Source organism: Myiozetetes cayanensis, unplaced genomic scaffold (assembly GCF_022539395.1).
Source record: "Myiozetetes cayanensis isolate MyiCay16 unplaced genomic scaffold, myiCay2020 scf4, whole genome shotgun sequence".
Lineage (NCBI taxonomy): Eukaryota > Metazoa > Chordata > Aves > Passeriformes > Tyrannidae > Myiozetetes > Myiozetetes cayanensis.
This window is the reverse complement of record NW_026087631.1, coordinates 65,600,341-65,623,104: the sequence shown is the minus strand read 5'-3', so window position 1 is coordinate 65,623,104 and position 22,764 is coordinate 65,600,341. Positions and strand designations below refer to the sequence as shown.

Here is a 22,764-nt window from a genome sequence, read left to right as displayed (position 1 = left end):
TTATTTATTTTTAACAACGTGCTTCGTTCTGCCACCTCCATTCATTCACTCTCTGACAAAAGCTAAATGTCAGGCCCAACAATAACTAAATGCCCCTTTAAAAAGTTGGATTTCAATCTAGAGATATATCAGTAGTAAGAAACTTTCCTGGTGTTAATTTTAAAGCACTGGTATTTCATGCTGACTTGGGAAATCATCCTTGCTTTTTGGCATCAGGCAGAGGATTTGGAAAGTGACATTAACGGATCTACTTTCTTTGAAGGACTTGGGAGTCATTTCTTGACTTCTGCCTAATGAATAAGTGCTGCCTTCGTTAAATTTATATTTATGACCATATAGTAGGTCATTGGCTTGTTTTATGTCTCCAGGTTTATGGAAGGTTATCTGCCATGGTCACCTTGTGGCATCTTGGCCGGGATCATCTTGCAAAGAGACAATTGTATCTGAGCAGGATTTTTCCCGTGGAGATATGGAAATGATCAAATTAATATAGAGGAGATGTCCAGGGATAAGGCTCTTGCCCTGAGCTGCCAAATGAAGTTACTATTAGCATCTGTTCTCACAGTACACCTTTAGTTTGCCCTGGCAAGGCCAGATTCTCAGCTCCTGCAAAGCAGCAAGGCCACAGGGACTTCAGCAGGGCTGATGTGATTGATAGTTGTTCTCTGGTTTCTCAGGAGCCTCTCTACTTTTTCCTTTCACGAGGTGATCCTCAGCATATGCATCACCTTTAATCTCAGAAATGTCTGTATGTTGGACGTGGCATCTCCATGAGTCTGGCCACAAGGAAAGCTGCTTCAGATGTTATCTGTAGGCACATTAGCACATCCAAGGTCTTTGGATGATGTTACAACTTAGAGACATGCTAGTTCTGGCGCAAAAGCCCCTTCAAAGTGCTTTATGTAATCCATGTCACTCATCTAGTGTCTCCTGTATCCATATAGCTCTTACCAGCCCTTAATCAGCTATTTACCTTATGGGCCACTGTGGTCTTTCACCCTTGCACAGGCAGCACACATTGCTGAGGAGCTGAGGTCTGTTTCCAGATCCACATGCTTGTGTTCAACTACTGTTTGTAGTAACGAAGAAGACTGGTTAAGTTGGATGGGGAGAAAGGGTGGCTGAGACAGGGTAACTCTCCTGCCTAGTGACCTGTGTGAAGGCCACAGGGGCACACAACCTATGTATCTCAGGAAGGAATAAAGTGACTTCACCTCATGGTCTCCTTGTGCTGGGACACAGAAATGACTCATGTCTCCCCATCACCTTGAATTTTAGCATGTGGTGTGCTACAACCGCACATGACCCCTGCAGTGGGTTGACCCTTGGATCGTGAGCTCCTTGTACATCTGAGCCCTTGCTGACCTTCTCATGCATCATTAGTATGTAAGAAGGCTGTCACTTTATTGAACACAGCAGGGACACAACTTCCTCAAACGTCTAATCTGTGTCTTGAGATTTCTGGATCAATATCAGCTGTTGGCTTCATTCATGCTACAGCTGGGAGTGCAGGCAGTTATGCCCTTTCCTAAGTTTAATTCCTCTGGCAGAGTGAGCGGCAGCATGAAGATATGCTCATAGCTGCCCAAGATGCCTTGGCTTCCTGCCAGGGTGTCCAGCCAACCCTGGAGTCTGTGTTCCTGCATCTTCATAGGCCATATTGGCCAGCACGGACACATCCACTGTGCTGGAGGCACATCTTCATTTGCTCAGTAAACACAATCTTCAGGCTAAGGAAGGAGAGTTCTTCAGTGAGCAGAGGTCATCACTTTTGTTTTCAAGAGCTGACAAGTTAAATTCCTGCTGGTTGTGTCTTACCACAACTACTTCTCCCAAGTGGCCAAAGGCAGGGTATGAGACTACATGTAAAACACAGAGCCCCAAGCCATGAGTTGTTGCCTCCCCAGAGATGCTTTAGACTCTCTCCTTTTCAAGAGCATCCAGGAATGGCTGGGTCAGTGCTAGGGCCCTGTGTGTTAGAACAGCTACTTTGCATCTTCTTTTCCTAAGAGGAAGTGATTTCCAACTTGGGGCAAAGCTGACTGAAACTAGGGTAGAGTCTTCCCACTGGTTTGCGTGTGCTGTGAGCCAAGACGAAATTCCATGCATGATCTGGGGCATAAGGCAGCCTCATAAGAAAGGAACACCCTTTTAGATGTTAACTTTGATGACTAGTCAATAATACTCAGGAAAATAATGAACTCTAAAAGCTTTAATGTGGAAGGGGAAAAGGCTGCATTGAGTGTCCTGTTGTCCCAAAGACTTTAAATAAAATGTTTGTCCAGTTCTAATATTTAATCCTAAAGATGAACCATAATTTTCAGTGTATATTTCCTAAGCAGTATGTCTCAGTTCTAATGGGCAAAATGTGGCTCTGAAGGCAGGTGAGATATCCACAGGTGGGGGAAGGAAGGAGAGCAGCTCTGCAGTGAGCCAGGTGGTTCTGTTAAGGACAGATTCAGCTGTAGCTGGGAGATTGGGCAGTTCCCATATGTTCCCAGATAAGGCAAGAAATTAAGGAAAGGACCACAGTCAAACAGGTTCTGCTTAGTGACTTCTGAATCAGTGAAGTGACAGCCATTGCTAATTGTCAGCAGGTCAGAGAGAGAACAAACATGCCCAAACCAGACTCATCTGGAAAGAAATTAAATGCTGTAACTGTACTTCCTGAGCAGCAGAGACAATTTCTTCTTCTAGCTCTATAAACAGAGGAGTGCAATGAAGGAAGGGCAGTTGCCTTTGGAGGAGAGTTGGGAGATAATTTCCTTTACTGCAATCTGCAAAACCATAGCTGTCTCGGAAAGATTTGCTTATTTCACCACAAGTTCCCTCACCTTTCTCAGGAGATATCTTCTGCCTAACAGGGCTTGATCATTTTGGAGGGTCCAAGTTATTATGATGCATTCTCCCAAAGGGGTGTGGGAACTGGTGTATTACTCAATCTTCCATTGTTGAGCTCTTTTGGAGCAATATGATCAACATTCTGTTTTTCAAGGAAAACAGTTTTGAACAGAAGTTAAAAAGAGTAGATTTTATTTGGTTTCTTCTTCAAGAGTACAGGAGTAAGTAGAAACAATTTTTATATTTTCCAACCATTTCCTTCAGTTTCCTGGAACAACTACTCTTTAAAAATGTAGCTTTATATCTCTACTATGGCTTCCACTCATGTCCCACAGGTTTTAATATATTCTCCTCACACCCCTTTGTAAGAAATAAAAATCCCTACAATAGGGCAGTGCTTTCCCTTTTCACATACACACATATTGAGGGACTTGCCAAAAGTCATCTGGGTAATCATTCCAACCTAAGACTGCAATCCCACTTATTTCTTCCTGTGACTACCCCATTCTCAAAGTCCACGTGATCCAGTAATGTCCATGATGAACAGAAGCCTCCAAGCTTAAGCCAGCTAATTGGGTTTGCCGCCTCAAAGTTTGGTCTTCTCACCATTCCTCCTTGTATTTTGGGAGAAAAGTGCAAGACCTTGCAAGCTTCTAACGTGACCAATGGTGATCTTTAAGGTTAAGTTTCAAGCTGGTATTTCTATCTGTAAGAAAACACTTAATCCATGTTCCTTGGGTCTGTAATACTCACGTTTGACAACCTCCCCCACACTTTGCCATACAGTCAGTGTCTCTCCTTGGATAGGTGTATGGCACCAGATTTCCTTCCAAGAGGCCCCCACCTTTGCATCCTCCAAGCCTTGCCTCCAGCCACACCTCTGTGCGGGTAAGAAGGAAAAAGGTGGGATGGATGTGGGAAAGTGGCAGCTCCCTAAGGGATCATCCTACAAGGAATAAGCCGGAGGGACTGTGTAAATGTAGAACTGTGCAGCACCAATAAATACAAATTAAACTCATAACAAGAAGTGAAATATTAGGGCCAAGGTGACATTTGGACTGGAGGTTCAGCCAAGCTTTGCTTTAAATTTTTTATTGCTGCAGATAAAGAAAGAGCTTATCCAACACGTTTCTCTCTTTTTCCTCCCTATCAACCAAAGGAGAAAAAGAAAAAAAAAAATCTTAACTAGCTTTGGTTGTATTTGAGCAAGACTTCAAAGTTTCACAAAAATAAACAGTTTTAGTGGGGAGGAATGCACACTTGTAAAGAGAGAAAATGCACTTTGAAGCCAGCAAGAGACTGCATGCCTTATGCAGAGATTCACAGCATCCTCCCTGGAGCAGACAAGTGGTGTCCCCCGCCCCCCACAACCAGCTTCTTCTCTCTCACAAGGGGCTGCCTGGCAGCAACACAGTCCTTCGAAGGGATGTGGGGATGACAGGAGCCACTGCTTTGTTCTCTTCTCCTTCCTCCTGCTATGCCCCTGTTGTTTTCTGCTCTGATTGAAAGTTTCATGTGACTGTAGCTGTCACTGAGATCTGAGTTTGCACAGCACCTAGCACAGTGTCAGTCCTGGCTTAAGATGAGGGTTCTTTGGGGTTGATTGCTGCAGTGCCAAAAATCTGCATGATCAGTGTGGATCCATAATTTAAGCTTGGGAAAGGAGGAGAGAGGTGTATTTGCCCTCTGGTCCAAGGTCTCACAGGGTGATGGCTGGGGGACAGAACCCTCTTGGCCATGCCGGGGGCTCTGTGCAGTCCCGTCCATAGGGTGAGGCAAGCTGCTCCTCTTCCGCAACCCTCGGCCCCTGGGTCTGTCTGTCTCACAACACATGTTGATGATGAAAGAGAAAGGGAGATTGCCTATCATATTTTAACCCCTTAATTCCTTCTCTCTCTTATGTCTCCACAGCACAGAGCCCCACTGCAGCAGACCCCTTGCAGCAAGCCTACGCTGGAGTGCAGCAGTACGCAGGTCGTTAGTATTAACACTTTCTCCCAATAAACCTTTCTCTTCTGTAAAGCCATTAATCTCTGAACACACCTCAGGGGGCTGAGGGAAGGGAGGTGTTTACTAGTACACAGGCAAACTGGGGGCCACAGACTCCCAGATTAGGTTTGCACAAACACCAAGCCCAGGGTCTTCTTCCACAAAGGAAGAAACCTCCTCCCTTTTCCCAGGGAACTGGTCCCACTGACCTGTACCTCAGTGAAACTTCATCAGTAGGACCATGTCTGGTTTGTCGTAGCAAAATGCACAAGCCAAAATCAGGCTACTGATTTGGAGGCCACTTGCTATAACAGGTCTCCTGAATGCTGTAGCAAAGAGGGAAAACAGGCAACCAGGCCCTGCAAAGGCACTGCTCCTGTGGCTGGCACAGTATGGAATGCCTGCACATACCCATTTTTTTAGGGTATATATACTGGCCATACCCCAGGTAGTTAGTCTGAGACTTGCTTAGGAGATACACAGACATCCTCCCGGCTTCCCAGCAGATTTCTCCACAGCTCCCAATGGATCAGCTTCCACTCATGTTGCCCTGTATGTTGAGCAGCTCCTTTGCAGTTGATGGACTGACACCAGCCAAAGTGACCTGGTGCAGACCACGACCCCGCCGTGTTCAGCCTCCCCTCGCGAGGTGTCCATGGCCAACGTTGCGAGGAAGCTGCCACCCCAAAGTCATTATTTCCTGTGGTAACTGGAGCGATCATGGGCTCCCGCTGAGGAATGGCTATTATCTCATGTCAGCGCTGTATCAGGAAACTTAATTTAATTCTCCATGTAGGGCTTCATTTGCCGGTGTTTTAGTTATTGTCATTTATTGCTTGTGAGGTTTGATAGATGGGAAGCAGCTCAACCCTTTGAGCTGTTAATTAACCCCTCTGCACACACATGGCCCTTATCCCCTTCTCTCTGGTCTCGCAGCCGACCCGTACTCTGTATTTTTAGCAGCAAGGCACATCATCTACCATCTGTGGTAGTGAATGGCTCCCCTTGTTTGCTTGGTGGGGGAGCTGAGTTGGGGAAAATTTTTTAATTGCTGCTCACTGTTTCCACTGTGTTTGTGTGAGAGAGAAAAAGTCTCCATGGACATGAAAGAAAATGTATATCCAAGGGTGTATGTGCAACTCTGTCCATACAGTGTGTGGGCATATGAAGGGAGGAAATACACGTGTGGACTGTTTTTATGAGCATGGGAATTAATCAGGGTACCAGGGAGATCACACAGGGGAAATGTGTGCTCGCTCTCTGCACGTGGCTGTCAGCATGGGCCTCTCTGCGCTGAGCTCGAGAATGGATGTGTTCGTGTCACCATCTGGAACGGTTGTGCATCTCTGCTGGGAAAGATCTCAGCAGAGACCCCCATTTACACTGCATGGCTCTCCTTAGTGTTACTGCTGACGAAGCTGAAGGGAGGGTGGGTGCTCAAGGCCATGTGGCACCTCCTGCAGCACGGCCATGGTTCTTCTGCCACACCTCACGCTGCACAAGGTGGCCCTTAAAAGAGTCAAAATGCACCACCTCTAGCTTGGTATGGTGGTTTGGAGTGAAAGTTCCTCGCTTCCCAGCACTGAAATCTGTCCTTCTTTCTTCTCTCCCTTTCTCTCCCCTATAGCTGCTTATCCTGCTGCTTATGGCCAGATTAGCCAAGCGTTCCCACAGCCACCTCCCATGATTCCACAGCAACAGAGAGAAGGTGAGTAAAAGTGACTTCCTCTTTTGTGACCCCAGCAGGCCATCCCCACCACGTTGGTTCCCCTCCTTGTACACCTGGAGTATCCCTTAAACGCCTGATTGCTTTGCATCCCTGGTCCACAGAGTTTTTCTCCACTGCCTTATATGGCCCCAAGGATAATATGGAGAAATTGCTGGTGGTATATCCTCAGTCCCCAGGGAGCAGAGCATGCTGACGTGCATAGGCCATGGAAACACCCGTTAGCAACATAGGCAATAACGTCCAATGGGGGTCTGTGTCTGAGAAACCATATAAAAACGCAATTGCATTGAAATAAAGAACTTTGTAGGCAACTCCTTCGTTAAAAGCCAGTAACATGATTTCCAACACCCGCTATTTGGAGATCAAGGACCTGCTATTTAGAGTAGCTTATCTAGCCCTTTCAGCCTCCACTGATAATCTGGAAACAGATCCTGTAGCACAATTTCTGTATCAGGATGAGAAAAATCAAGTAGTAAAGTTACTTATTTCTTTACAATGACTATCAGAGGAGCCTGGTTAATCTAGTCCACAGTACTGGATGGCTTCACTGAAGACACGAAAAGTGAGGAGGGGTAAATGTAACATTATTGCATGTAAACACTTTGGCAGACAACTATGCCATGTAATTTTCCCTTTACAGTCAGTGGGGAGCAGTGGAATCCTCAGAGGCAACCCACTTGGGTAGCTCTAATTGTCCTCCAAGGAGTTCACTGCTCCCTTTTGACAGGAAGAAGGAACTGCTTGCCTAAGTGAGGCTTTAAAAGTCAGGTGCTCCAGCTTAGCAACCCTCATTTTAGATAGTTACTATTTAAATTTTATCCTCTATTAGATCACTAATTCAGATATATTCTATATTATATGTGTTATTATATATATGTAATTACATTTAACGTTTTAATATAGTGTAAGAGTCAGAATTAAATGAATCAAGATTACACTATCAAACTAAAACATTCTGATGGCCTAAAACTACTTTGGGGGAGAAATCTCATTCTGTAAGAAAATTAGAAATGTTGGCATTTCCATCTAATTTGGAATTAATTTTTTTCCTATGTCAGAATTTCCTGGGGAACACAACTTCCAGCTCCTGATTAGCTCCAGTACATGTCCCTGCTGTGAGAACAGATGCACAGACCTATCGTATCATTACAGAGATGTTTCCCCCATGCTGAAGGACTTTGCTTTTTATTACTTACTGGGGCTAGATTAAGCACAGGACAAAATGGCGAGCAGATCATTGCTCAGCACAGCATAGTGCCAGGAACCATCAGGAGCAGGGGAAAGCTGTGATGCACACTTTGAAGACCCTCTGCCTGAAGATCCCTGTGTTCACAAGGCATGGTGTGTCTCTGTGGGTTGGGAGTGAGTGTCACCCAGTGGACAAGTTATCTCATAACTCTTCACTCCTTCTTGTAAGCAGCTGGTATTGAGAATGGAGGTGGTTGGGGGCCAGAGATAAGAGATGTACGACCAGTCCAATGCAGGTTGGCACTCCCAGTGTCCCTCATTTTCCTGTAGTGTTAGGATGCTGTGGCTTTCTCTGCTGCTTGAGGGATAATCTATGAGACACAACACTCCCTTTTAGCAGAGGGTCAAGACCTTTAAGCATCTTTAACCTTTAACAGGAAAACACAGCAAGAGAGAACTCTAATAATAATAATAATGCCCAGTGCTGAGAAGTGTACTTTATGTTTGCAAGGATGGCTATAAACACTGATTCGTTAGTGTACCAGCCCTATCACAACAGTAACACCAATGACCACACTGTTAATAACAATGCTAAACTCTCCACTCCCGGATCCCAGTTGGATACAAAGCCCAGAGACGTTTGGCTGCCGGAACCCTCCTGTAGAGATTAGTCATTACTTCCACACGAGCACTGAGGCTGACAGCAGCTGACAGGGCGCATGGGGTGGAACAGATCCAAAACTATCAAAGCTTGAGATGAAATCTTGATTCAGGCCATGTCAACCACAGAATACTTGGAGGTAATTTTACATTTGTATGGTATTACTCATCTTAATGTAGTTTCTGAAACTCAGAAGTACACTTATATATTAAAATAAAGTGGTACAGGCTTGTGACTCTCATGTGCCCTGTTCCCAAACACACTGGGGACTGAATAGGAAGCAGGCGCAGAAGAGGCAATGAAATTCCAGCCTCTGAATGTTTGCTGTAGAGGTGAGGTGTGCAGCTGGCCAGAGTGCTGCAGGCTAACTTCACACAACCTTACGGGACAGCCCAGTTTTAGTTACTGTTGGAAAACAAGTCTAATCATAGCCTTTCCTTATGACATTGCCTCTGGTGTTGGGGATATGATGACACACAGTTGATATCTGATCAGGTAGATGGAGGTGACTCATGTTGACAGTGGGCACCCAGGGATTAGTTGGGTCTGTAGCTGTCCTGGTGCTAAAAAAACTAACAATGAGCTGAAGTCTGAGGAGCAGGGACAGAACAATGGCTTAGCAGCTCAGGTCCAACCAAACCAAATCAATCATGTGGTTCTGTGCCCTCAGTCACAGGTTTTCCATTATCCATCATGGTTTCCCTGTAATCTACAGTCCATTCATAAACTGTGTGTTCCTTAAAGCCCTTTTTTCTTTTTTGTTCAAATCAAGGCTATCTGTGCTTCTTGTGTAAAATCAAAATAAATATATATACCTGAAAGTCATAAAACCAAGAGCCATGGTAGACACCAGTGTAAAAACGAAACTTCATTCTGTTCTCATAATGTGTCATGAGAGTTAGATTTCAAGTTGGCTCAGAGCCCTTTTGAAAACAAAAGTAGAGCCTGTGGTAAATATTTTTCTTACTGTATTCAGCCCTGAACTGCCAAGGATACTGATATCCAATAATCCATTAACGCTGTTCAAAACAAGAACTTTCTCTCCAGCAAGTTAGTTGGAGTCTTCAGTAAAGTTTTTCCATGCCCACTGTGATTTTTCTCTTGCTCCAGTGATTTGAGCAAGTACCTTAAAACTCATTTTATTTGTGCACTGAGAACTAACTTAGACTTTCATAAAATTCTGAGATGAACAACTCATAGAATCATAGAATAGTTTGAGTTGGAAAGGACTTTAAAAACCCTGGTTCCACCACCCTATCACAGGCTGGGTCACCTTCCACTAGACCAGGCTGCTCAAAGCTGCATCCAACCTGGCCTTCAAGGCTTCCAGGGATGGGGCATCCACAGCTTCTCACACCTGTGACAGCGCCTCTCCATACTCGTAGGGAAGAATTTCTTCCTCATGTCTTTAGTTTCTTAAAAACATACATGTATGTACGACGAGACAGCCATACACACAAACCCATAGTCTTGTATGGAGTGTCCATATTAACTTGAAGCAGGCAAAAAAAGTCCAGCAGGGTACAAGGGCTGAGGCAGACAGATCATGTTTTGTGAATTCTTTACCAAGGACTCTAACTGCAATAGGTAACTTACAGATGGATTCAACAAAAAATTGCTTGTTAAACTCTATTGGCAGAATTTTCATACGTAAGGGTGACAAAACAAATCAAACTATCACAATTTTTTTTTTTTTTTTCTCAGAAGCAGGTGGCATTTTCAGCACTGAAAATTAGCCAAAAACCCTCTGTAGTTGGGAACAAAGTGAGTTTGGCCTTGCATGTCTGAGTCAGTATGGGAAGCCACAGCTCAGGTCTCCCAGCCACGTTTCAGAGCTGAGCTGGGCTTTGAGGATGGTCCCTGCTTTTTTCACATCCTCACTGGTCTCTTACTCTTGGTCTCTGAGTCATGCGAGGAAAAGTTGATTTCAAGGTGATCTAAGGGTTGTTCTCTCCTTGAGCCCAGCCCTAAACATGGTCTAGATGAAGTTATGTGCCTCCTGGTCTGCCTTATGCCTTGGTAGGTGTTTCTCAGCACACACAGGCAGAATCCGTACTCATGCACAACGAATCCAAGACCCCAGGAAATGCAGCTGGTATTTTTGAAAGAATTGGCCAGTTTTACAGAGCAAACTGCTGGCTCTGGTGATGTCAGTGGGAATTTTGCCACCAATTGCAGCAAAGCCAAGATTTTACCCATTCTATTATAATGTGGATCTCAAATCCCATAGCAGAAGTGCTCTGGGGCACGTTCAGATGAAAGAATGAATTTTTTCCCTGTTATTCTGGACTGCGGTCTTCTCCTGGGCAGAATTTTCTCAATTTTAACAGACACCTAAGGGGGTTGGTGTTTGTTTAACACTTTCAGACTGTTTCATATCTAGCTTACCATGCCAATAACTCTGTATTGTGTGGAAGCAAATGGAAGCAAGGATTGGAGAAGGGATAGTTGCTCAGTGAGGAGACTAAAGAAGAGGCAGACAGGAGGTGGGGGGAAGCTGGAAAAGCTTGGCATGAAATAGGGGAGCCTGATTGTGGGCCACTGAGGTTCAAAAGTAATTTAGCTAAGCAGATGACCGGGTGCCTAATTAGTTAATTATCCCACCATACCACTATCCCCCACATTTGGAAGAAACCCTGTTACCATCCCCATGACCTTTAGGAAATGCACAAGATGCAAAGGATCAGCTGTTCCTTCATGACAGTCCTTTTAGCAAATTAGTGGGGAAAATTGTGCTTAGCAAATATTCATTAGGGCTTCATTTTCCATTAATCCAAAAGGAAATGTGGAGAGCCTGTGACTTCAATCATGCTGAGGCCCAGGAATTTTAATGAGCTTTAAATGGGCATCTGCCAGAATCCTGACTTCACCGTACTTCTCCTGCCAGCTGGGGGAATGAGTAATGGCTAATAAAAGGTGGGAGCATCTAGGCGAACTCCTCTCCCTAACAGGAAAGGCAAAGTTGTAATTTGCTGTGTTATGACACTGTAATTATGCCCTGATGAAGAAAACGAGAGTATTAAAAAACCCTTTCCTTCCCCACAGACATAAAAGGGGGAAAGTTGACTGAGTCAGGTCACAGGGTTGTAGGCACATGGACTAGGGGGAAGGAGGAAACCCTCCTTCTCTCTGACTTCTTAACCTTTTGGCAAAGGGCATGCACTGTGTCCCCTCTTAGCAAAGCAGGGCTGGAGTTACCTGTCACGGCCAGTGCAGAGCTGGGCATCACCTGGAAATACCTTTGGAAATAAGGTGATGAAAAAAAGAATCTCTGCCTCCTCAAACTGTACAATTTTCTGCTATTGAAAACTGCAAATGTGTTAAGTGTTTAATTTTTTGAACAAAACCACTTGGACACACCTGCTCCCTTTAGACTATTGCACAAAGACAGCATGCTTAAAAATAAAAGTCAGGTTGAAAAGTTTCATTCTAGACTATTTGACCAGAGGCAAGTTCTCTCTCTTCTGTCCCAAAATACTGTTTCAACAGAACATTTTTTGAGGCTCTCTGCTTTAACAGAACTTTATACTCCTCTTTGGGTATTTTCTCAAGTAGGCTTTGAAATCTGTAAGAAAATATGCTACAGCATTGAGGCAAAAAAGCCAATCCCTGTTGTCTAATAATCTTGATTTACATCTATCTCTCTGGAGTTGGAAACGGTTGTGCAGTCGCTCCTGCAGAACCCTCTAGAATGGAGGACATGGCCAAACTGCCCTGATCTGGGGGAGTCTTCAAGATGAGTCACACTGGGGGCCAAATTCAAAATTCTGCAGAAGAAAATGACCCTGTGGGTTACAAGGAACAAAAGAAAACTATGAACCGTATTCTTTCATTCCTTGTGTTACTATTCCTCCATTCTGCCTTTCCATAGCCATATGTGCTGGTGCAGTCCTCTGTCTCTAGATTTTATCCTGGTGTCTGTCCTGGGAAGGTTAATGAAGTTACCATAGCCTCTAGGTGACATTTTGAGTTCCTGGTCTTGTGCTTTGTCCGTTCCTCTAAGAGTCTACAAGCTGCTTCCTAGAGGTGACCCGTCACCAGTCAGAGAGAGAGGATGCTAAAGTAAATCTCCACCATGTACTTTCTTGTATCCTATTTCTCTCCATTCATGAGTCTTCTTTTTCTCTTGATAGGACCAGAGGGCTGTAACCTGTTTATCTACCATCTGCCCCAGGAGTTTGGGGATGCTGAGCTGATGCAGATGTTCCTGCCTTTCGGTAATGTCATCTCCTCGAAAGTGTTTGTGGATCGGGCGACAAACCAAAGTAAATGCTTTGGTGGGTAAAGATAACAAAACAATTAGATTCATCCAGGAAAGGGCTTTCTCTGAATACTTTACCTTTCAAACTGCTTTCTTTCTGCTTAAGCTTTATGATTTCTCTCAACTTACTCCTGTCAATACTTTCCCCCTTCCCACTTTCTCTCCTAATTGTCTCATGCTCAGAGTTGTGTGCGCTGCTTAGAGGCGAAGGTTTGGCATTTCACCAGCAGCAAGATGCTGCAGCTGCTGGTGGTGGGCTGGAAAATATCCCCCCTTGTAAAGGGAGGTGGGGAGGGTACAAGAAAGACTAAAGAACCCGGAACAAAGGGGCGGGGCTGTGGGATAGGTGAAATATTGCTGAGATCAGCAGAGGGAGCATGTGGCAGAAGGGGAGTTTCTGTAACTAAGGGAAAAAAAAGACAAACATGGGGTCATGGGTTTGAAGGGAAGACAGAGCTGTGGGGGCAGCTTTTAAGCAGCTGTGATGCATTAGACTGCAAGGGGATAAGGGCTGAACATCAGCTGAAATGCTGGTCTTAAAGGGTGTGATTGGGGGGGGTGGGGGTGGTGGGAAGGGAGGATGGCAGGATGGCTCTTGGAGGATCACAGTCAGACATGCTCTGAGCCCACTGGACCCGAGGCAGCACCCCAGTAGATACAGAGAGAGCAAGGTAACCCTGTGCCTCACTGACAGGCTGCGCTAGAGGCTGGGTTTGAAAGCTGCACCGGGATCAAACAGCTCTGGTCTCACCACTGGCTCAACCCCACCATCTGGAGCAGGAAAAGAGCACAGCCTGAGCTGCCTGTGGGGCAGCAAGCAGGAACACCCTGAGGGTGGGCTCAGCCAGCCAACAGCCATGGGGTAATGTGTGTATGGGGTTTCAGTGGTATGCTGCTGTTTGCAAAGGTTCCCTTGTGGCAGTGCAGCAGCATGGGGACCCTGCCAGGGTATCTCCCCCATCCATGTGCCCACCACTGGGATTTGTAATTTCTCTGCCATCCTGCACTCTTTGCAGACCTTCCCTGAGAAGTGCAACAGAACAAACTATTGCTTTTCTTTTCCTGTTACTTGCAGCTAATCTGGACTCTGTCTCTCAGGCAAACTTCCAGAGCTAAGACTCATTAGAGTTTCATTTGATTTTACAGCCACTCTCAATCCCCACACTATGCTTCCCTTCCATGCTACCTTCCCCTTTCCTCTCCTGAGCAGCCCACCTCCCAAAACTCTTACCTCATCCCTTGCTAGCTATGGTGCATGTCAGACAGTACTTCAAGAGTTTTGTGCCCTTTCTCTATGCACAGTTCCTCCTGCACATCCATAGAGGTTCTGAACAGGATATTTTCCCCTCTGTTTGAAGGAGCCCTGACACCTGACCCCTGATGAGAGGGACACTGAGCTCCCCTTCACCAGGAGTCATTGGGTTGCTGCACTCTCAAGCACCAGAGGAATGAAGGACAAAAAGTTTGGTGTGCAGAGGGACTTGAGAAATTCAAATGAGAATTCAAAACTATGAATTAGCCCCATTCTCTCCAGAGCCCACCTGCTTTATAGGGCTCCTACCATATAAGAGCTCGTAACAAGAAAAATAGACCACCAAAGGTCTAGGTGGCATTGAGAACTAATGCTCCAAGGAGATCCACAGATTAGAAATGGACTTTTGGCAGTGAAATTGTCATCAATATTTAGAGGAATACCGAGCCTGGTTCTCCACACATTGACAAGGGGGAAGACCAAAGGGAAATGGGGAAATTAGGTGAGAGCTGAGTTCAGAAAGACAGAATGTCTTCTGGACAGGTATTAGCCTCCTCCCCGCTCAGCTCAAAGGCTCATGGCTACAAGACTTCATGAGGATAGCCACACATACCTAGTTTGTGGGACAGGGTTTTGGGGCTGCATTTTCTGGTGTTCCCAAGGTACTGTGAGATCAAGGTTCATAAGTGAGCAGGAATTGAGGGATCTTAGCAGAAATTTTTCTTAATATTGAGTCTCATCAGGAGAGACTAAATGTCAGCTTGTTGGATGAAGTAAACTCCAAAGCTCATTGCAGGATACTGAAGCCTGAAATAGGAAGGTACCCTTTGGAAGTGTCGACTCAAGCTCACAGTCTAGCAAAAGAAGGAATTAAAGATTGCTAGTGGATCTTGGTCACCTCATATTAGCTTCTGAGACACAAATAACCAAGTCCAGTCAGTTTTGGGTCCCAGGTGTCAAGTCTCAGTTTTCTTTGTATTTAACTTAATTACCCATGGAGCTGAGTGCCTGCTGTGAGGGCTGGTCTCAGACGAACATGACCATGCCGCCATGTGCACCAGCTGCAGAAGGACAGAAATAGCAGAAGCACAGGTATCCAATTACCACAGGTATATCATGCTGATTTTCAAAACCTCCCACCCTGCTTTAAAGCAATGTAAAAATGTAAAGGGGGGCACAGAACGTTGGGCCTTTCATTTGTTTTTGCTAAGTCCGCTGAAGCTGGTACTGATTGTTAAATTTTTGTTCGGGAAGTAAATTTAAATAAAAAAAATAAATTACTTTTTCCTAAAGGAATAGAAGGGATTTTATTAACTTTGAAAGTAGAAAAACTCCTTCCCTTTCTGCTTAAACATTTCCCAAAACTCAACATGTAAGAACATAGCATTTGCATTCTGTTTCACTTTTTTTTTAACCCAGCTAAAGCTCTCCAACTGCTAGCCTGGGGGGACAATTCTGTCTGGCCCCAGAAAGATATTCCACCATTATATGACCTTTTAAAATATATCTGCTATGCAGATCCCAAATAAATTGCTGTAACAGAGTCTAGCCCCAGGTTGTCGAGAAATTGTCAAGAAGTCCTGCTTTAGACAAACTTAAAAAACTCTATGAAGAAAAATGTCACTATGTTTTGGTTTTTTTTTTTTACAGGAACAGAAAAAACTTCATTTGCTTCTTTTGTCTTAGTGTTGAGCTACCTGTAAGCAGCTGGCCCAAACTGAATAAGTCAGTAGAGCAGAATGTCAAAATAGAATTTTGGAGGGCCACAATGATTATCAGGGGGCTGAAGCACCTCTCCTGTAGAGGGAGGTGGGGTTGTTCAGCCTGGAGAATAGAAGACACTGGGGAGATTTTATAGCACCTTCCAGTACCTAAAGGAGATACAAGAGAGCTGGAGATGGATTTTGAAAAGCATATTTAGTGATAGAACAAGGGGGAATAGCTTTAAAATAAAAGAGGGGAGATTTAGCTTAGATATTAAGAAGAAATTCTTGGCTATGAGGTTGGTGAGGCACTGGTATAGGTTGGTTGCCCAGGGAAACTGTGGCTACCCCACCCCTGGAAGAGTTTCAGGACAGGCTGTATGAGACTTTTAGCAACCTGGTCTAGTGGAAGGTGTCCCTGCCCACAGCAGGGGGATTGGAATGAGATGATCTTTAAGGTCCCTTCCAACTCCAACCCAAACAGTTTTATGATTCTGTCATTCTATGATTTTATTCCTTACTCTTTGGCTCTGAATTCTCCCCTGCATTTCGAGTGCAAATTTATCTCCTGTGGTGACTACTGGCAGGATAATGTCTGGGCAGTCATGGGTGTGTTAGAAGGAAGGTGAAATCAGCCATGAGCCTTTCTGCTGATTCTGGAGTCCATGACCCTGCAGAGAACCACTAGAAACTGCATGTGCTAAAGAAACCATGCCTGGCCTGGAAACCTCAATTCAGAGATGAGCAGCAAACACCAATATCATATATAAAACACCAATATCATATATAAAACGTGAAAGTGCTTAAAATATGTCTGTGCTTTTCCATAGTGGGACTGCCTGCTGTAGTTTGTAAGATTGCCTGAGAAACCACCCTGACTTCTCACTGAAAAAGAGTCGTTTAAAATGGAAGGCTTCTTTGCCTTTGACTTTTCTTCTACTGCACAAATCCAGGCTAGACCCAAATCCTTCATTTTCTCTTACACTTTTTCCAACCTCTGGCTTTTATTTCCCCTCCACCCCTACCCTGATGCAGCTGTAACACGGCCAAGTGCAGACCACCCTTCTCTTTTCCATTCAACCTGAGCCTCCATCACACCAACCATATCAGCATCTCCTTGGGTCTCTCCTCAGGCTCTGCCTTGTCCACATTCTTGTACTCAGAATTACTGATTTCACCTTCACAGCTCTTCACCATTCTGCCCTTCTCTCACCTGTCTCACTAGCCCTTCACCCAATCCCCAGCTCGTACATGCACCTCTTTTGCAGACAGCATATTTCTCCTGCTGAGCCATGCTGTCTATTCCCACTAAAACAGCCGTGCCACAGCAGGTACCACTGTCTCACTCTGTGAAAAATTACACTGAGTCGGATGTTCCTTGAAGACAGTGACTCCCATTATCACAGTAGGCTGATCCTGGAAGCCTTGCATGGAGGTACAGTGTGCCACAGCCTGAATGTCAACATCTGCAGGACCCCAGAGCTTGTCTCTGCACAAGGCAGAGATCGCACTGGGTCTCCCACCTTCCCACTACACGCATGTAGGTTGTTCTGTGCATAAGTATGCTAAATGTCAGAGGATGTGAAAAACATCTTTGTGCTGGTCTCAATGGTTCTGGTGATAATTTTCCTCTCAGTTATGCAGATAGTTTAAATGTGAGCAGTTTGTGTACCAGGATAAAAGAAAACTCCAGGAAAAATGACACTAGTAAGGCTGCTAAGACAAGTAAGCAATGTGAGAAGAGCTGTTCTTCACCATGCCCACACATGGCTAACTCTACCTCTGTCATGGGGTGGTGCAACAATACAGCCCAGGAACACTCACTTGTCTCATAAGACACATTTAAAGAAAGCATTTGAAGACATTAAATTAGTGAAATACAGAGACAGACATCTTCTAGAAAAATGTCTTAACAGAGAAGAGAGAGAAAAAGATAGGATTGGGAAATATTAATTAGGAAGGCATGACAGAAATTAGAAAAACGAGAACATGGACGGAGCAGAAGGGGTCAAATGGTTATCCCAAGGTGTCAAATAAGATGTAGATAAATTAAAGCTGGAGGAATTGCTTTATTGGAACACTTGGAAATTCATTCCTCAAGTCAACTCTTTCAGAAAGCAATAAGCACCTGGATCTGCCAGCTTTTTGCACACCATTGAACAGTAGACACTGACAGGCCAGTTCTGCTCCATGTTCACCACATGTCTCCTTGGCATGTGCCTGTTTCCCATACCCAGTGGTGTGGTAGCTTCAGTTTCTCTCCATGGGATGATGACTCCAGAAGGATGTCAGCAACCTGCCTTATGCCCAGAGAGACGCTGTATTTTCCCTCCACTCAGCTCGACATGCTCTGACACCCCAGGTGTAAGCAGCCACAACTGCCAGATGTTTTCCTCCTTCTCTGTGCACTCCAGACACACTTTCCCACCAGCAGAAGGGATGTCTCACCCCTTTTGAAATGTTCCACAATAAACAAAGCAAGGAGCATTTTAGCATTGACTGCAAAATACAAGGGCTTCTTAGGACCGCAGATTTATACGTCCTAAAGGAAATCTCTTGTTTGACTCCTCATGACAACATGAACATCTAGTTTCATTCCAGATTCCTGCAGGCCCTGCAGGAAAGCTGAAAGTTGCTAATGGGCCGCCTTATTTGGAAAAGCATCCAGTCTTCTCTGAAAACGCCAAAATAGAGAAAATAACATCACTTTATGAGGGTCATAACAGTTAATTAAGTTTGCTGTTAAATATTTCTATTCCCTACTAAACTCCTCCTAGCTTATGAAGAGAAACTGAAGTGACAAAGGAGAGAGATTAAAAGTGAGAAAAGCAGTGAGAAATGAGAACTGAACACAGGAGGGGGCGAAGCTCAAGAGAAGGGCTGAGGGATGGGTAGAGCTTGTATCATGTTATTAAAAACATGCTGTGGCAGTTAAATGCTGCAGTGTGATGGTAAAAAGGTGGAGTGGGAAATGCAAGGCAGCAGGCAGGTCATGATGATCTACAGGGTTTCAATCTGGAAGCTGAAACAGAAAGAAGAAAGACGCATCAAGAGACTAGGACACTGACAAAGCTATGCGGGGCCCTGGGACCAGGGGCATTGCATATTAGGTCTAAAGTGCATTGGCAGCACTCCATAAGACATAGGAGTGGAACAAGGGACCCAGAGGTACATTAGAAAAATATTGTTCAGCACCTGCTGACAATGTGCCTCCAATATGCCTTGCCAAATGTGGCACTTTCTCATTAAATAAAAAAATATTAAAAAAAAAAAAAAAAAAAAAAAGGCAACAACTCTCCTTGGGTTCATCCAGAGAAATGAGCAGGTGCAGGAATAAGGTGTTGTAAGGGAAAGAAATTCCAGTTGCATGTTGCTTCCCCATATAGGTGATTGTGGGACAACCTAGCACTGTTGCTTGGGTTCCCCTTCTTGTAGCAGTACATTGACTCCTTTGCACAGGGCATTAGGATGCATGGATGAGGAGAGTTATTTATCAGATCAAAGGTTTTGGTTTTTTTTTTTCTGACTGTTCTTTTGGTAAAAAAAAATTCTTAACGGACAGATGCATTATTAGGAAAGACTTGAGGGAGAGGTATAGCTCTGTTTGCTGCTGTTAGGAGTACTATGATTAAGTTTGATTTTTTTTTTTTTACTGTTAAACTGATTTCAAATTTCCTTAGGAAAGTATCTATCTGATTCTTTCTTCCTTTAGCTCATAGAGTTAGGCTCTGTTCTTTACTTTTCATAATCTAGTGGCAATACATTTTGTTTCGAGTCCTTGGAAAATCTCAAATTGTCATTCCCATATAGGTACAGCCTGCAGATCAAAGCTCAGAGTGCTGGAAGAAGCCATTAATTTGAGCGCCTGAGCTGAGACAATACCAAAACCATTTTCCAGGCACATTAAACATGCCAGACCCCTGGTATTTTTCGGTTCAGATCAGCGCTAGTTTGCTGTGGTCCTCTCCACTCTGAAGGACCTGGCAGAGGCAGACCACCAAGGAGAAGATCATGAGGTGTCCAGCTTAGTGGTAACTGATCCAGGGGGAGGAGGACACTGTTGGTGTGCTTTGAGATCCCAGAGGGAAAGGGGAAGGAGGCATAAAAGTTTAATATTTGCTAACCCTCTCTTATATTCCAAAGGAGCCAGGCTCTGAGACTTCAGGTCTGCAAAGTAAGGACAGAACTCTTTTCCAGCTGATAAGGGAAAGAGTTGTGTGAGTAAGAAAGAGAAGGAGCTGTTCATCAAGCTCACTGCACAGCACCTCCAGCCATTGCAGTTGGTTGGGGGAGGCTTTAGGGGGAGGAGGAGGAGCGGGAGAAGTATTAGGGCTGTGAGCCACTATTCATTTACAAACTATAATTAATTTGATGTTTAGATTAATTTCTGATGCACTCTCAAAGGTGCACTGAAAGCATTTTTCCTTTATTATAATGTTGATTGCTTATTGGGGAGATAAATCTAACTGTCAGTTATGCACTGACTTACCAAAACTTTCAGACCAAGCAAGCATGTATGCATAAGGAACAGCTGTTTGCAGTTCTCCAGTTAAAGGGACAGCTCTGTCTTTTCCCAATAACTCACATTAAAGAAAATCTATACATTGTACACAGGGACTTCTGCTTTCTTTTGTAGCTCAACAATTTATTAGACAAGGATATGTTAGCAGAATCTATCTTCTGTTTATCTGGCTGTCCATGTGTCTATCACTGTTCTATCCATCTCTTCCCACAAGTGATAAAGTCTATCCAGAATTTTTTTTTTTAAGTTATGGATGTATGGGTGCATACCTACTCACATGCACATACACAACAATTTTAAATGTTCTTACTCCCAGGGTAATTAGGTGGAGGAATTCATTACTGCAGGGTCATTGTGGCTAGTTCTTTAATGACCTTCAAAGGGGGAATATTCACTAGGTGACTAATACAAATGACCCATGTTAAGAGTTAACACCAGAAGAAAGAAAAGAGAGGAAAGAAAGAAAGAAAAAAAAAAAAACCCAGATCTTTTAAAATAGTTTAAAAGCCTAATGTTCTGAGCTTCAAATCAGTTCATCAGCATGGGAGAAGAACCTGACTGGCCCTTGTGTGCCTGCACAGAGTGGAATCTGCAGCCACCTCTTCTGAAAACCCTATGACATTAGATAGAGTAGATGAAATTGAATTGTGTACAGCTGGTCCTACACATGCTCCAAGGATATTGTAGTTTCACATGCAAACACCCCCAGGTTTGGAAACACCGGAGAAGGGGGTTTAGTGCTACTTTCATTACGGTCAGAAGCTTCTATTCAGAAGTCATAATAGTGACCCCTCCGATGGGCAAGCCCATTTCTAAACTCAAAGTGATGGATTTGCAGAGTGCAGACTCAACACATCCTGCTCTTGTGAGACTGCAGACCCACTGTGATGTTTTGTCTACATATTATATGTGGGTTTATTTTTTGTTTACCCAAGATCTCTCTGATGCAAATTCAAGCTGTAGAACGGATGAGTCTCTATCGGTCCATCCAACATCTAGCCATCCTATGCATGTATATCTATCTTCTACTTCTCTACAGCTATCTATCCACCCTTTCTCATCTACTGAACAGGACTGTGCTTCCACATCTTGAAGCCTCTTGGCTAGGTAGTCACTGAGCAGCTTATCAATAGATGCTCACATCTCTGTGCTTGGCCTCAGGCCTTCCTTCCACAAGATATTCAAACTCTGCTATGAATATGAATTTATTATTATTTCCTGATCTGTTTTCTTAAGCCCTTCCCAGCAGAGCATTTGAAAGATCCACAGAGCCAAATAACACAGTGCTCACTGTGTCTTCATTTCACCAAGGGGCTGACGAGGCAGAGAAAGATATCCAAGACCATTTTTTAATCTTGGATTCCTAATCTGAGATGCCGCAAGCCTGGTCAGTCTGTTTGCTTATTTTCTCTAAGTATTCAGCACAGTGCAGGGCATGCTATCTTTATGTTTGCTTCAGATACAGCTATAGGCAGCAGCCCTTCTGCCAGTGAAACCTCGGGTCATGCACCAAGCACCATGGAAAGAAGAACATGCAGTAGAGCTTCATCTTCACTGGCAAATTAAAGAGGCCTCACATATCTGCTCAAGTGCTGTATCATAATTATACATATTTTTTTTAACGCTAGTGTCTTGATTTGGGCCATGACAACTCGTGGCAGGACATTGTTTGGGCATGACCGAGCAATGACTGTCCCTTGGACACCCTCTTTTGAGAGAAAAGAGACTTAAGTGATGTAGATTCAAGCCACAGCATGCCACTGGCACTCAGAGCCTGCTCTATTTTGCTTAATAGTAAAAAACAGTTTAGGAGATCTCATTAAAGGAGTTTTGTGATATATGATATACCCAGCAAAACTGGGATGTCATGGCAGAAATAGGGAAAAATTCCAGTTTTCCAAGGCAGCATCTGGTTGCACAACTACAAAACCATCCTTTCCCTGCCTTATTTACTGTCTACATTCCAACACTTGCAATAATGAGTCTGATACATTGCCATTTTCTCACCCTGTTATGTTATTCATTCTCGACAGTAATTAAAACAAGGATGCCATGAAAGAGAAAAATACAGAAATGTGTGGTTAGAAGCAATGCCTTTATGCATACACAAAACAATACAGAATTAAAATTTTATAGGTAACATATTTTCTTGCATTTCTAACTCAAGTGCTTCATTTTGCAACCTTATCATTGTTTAAATGTATGGTGCATGTGATATCTTCCCTTTTCAAGTAAGCAAACCAAAATCAAAAAATCTCCAGACAAGATTAGCATCTTCAAATAATATATATTGACATATTCAAAGACTGTCATCAGCTATAGCTTTCTTAACCATTTCTGGTTTCATTTATCTCAAATTCCCCCAAAAAATTCAGCACCCACTCCTCTCTCTCCACAGTGTTGATCTGTCATATCACATATGTACAAGTATCTACACTATATATGTACTGTGTGTATATTTCTGCAGTAGCAAATTGCAGGTGCAAGTTATTAAAACCAATGAAAATTGCTGAACAAGTGGTTTGAATCTGGGCAACCTGCTCCAGTGCTTGCTGGCCTTCAGGCTGAAAAGCTTCTCCTTATATTCAGTGTGAACCCCAGTTGTTTCCATTTATGTC

At 44.0% G+C, this 22,764-nt stretch overlaps 1 protein-coding gene across 14 annotated transcripts in view; it reads left to right on the top strand.

The window, feature by feature from the left end:
- CELF4 (CUGBP Elav-like family member 4) overlaps nt 1–22,764 on the top strand; it is a 702,013-nt gene that overhangs the window by 643,771 nt on the left and 35,478 nt on the right. For 4 of the 14 annotated variants that reach the window (XR_007630533.1, XM_050329236.1, XM_050329235.1 and 1 more), the window contains exons 9-12: nt 3,649–3,729; nt 4,753–4,818; nt 6,458–6,538; nt 12,542–12,685. Coding sequence is in view for 13 of the 14 variants with exons in the window: in XM_050329236.1 (XP_050185193.1) it covers nt 3,649–3,729; nt 4,753–4,818; nt 6,458–6,538; nt 12,542–12,685 (372 nt within the window). In the remaining variant the exon portion in view is untranslated. The remainder of the gene's footprint in view (nt 1–3,648; nt 3,730–4,752; nt 4,819–6,457; nt 6,539–12,541; nt 12,686–22,764) is intronic. The other 10 variants (XM_050329247.1, XM_050329246.1, XM_050329245.1 and 7 more) reach the window with 6 other exon arrangements.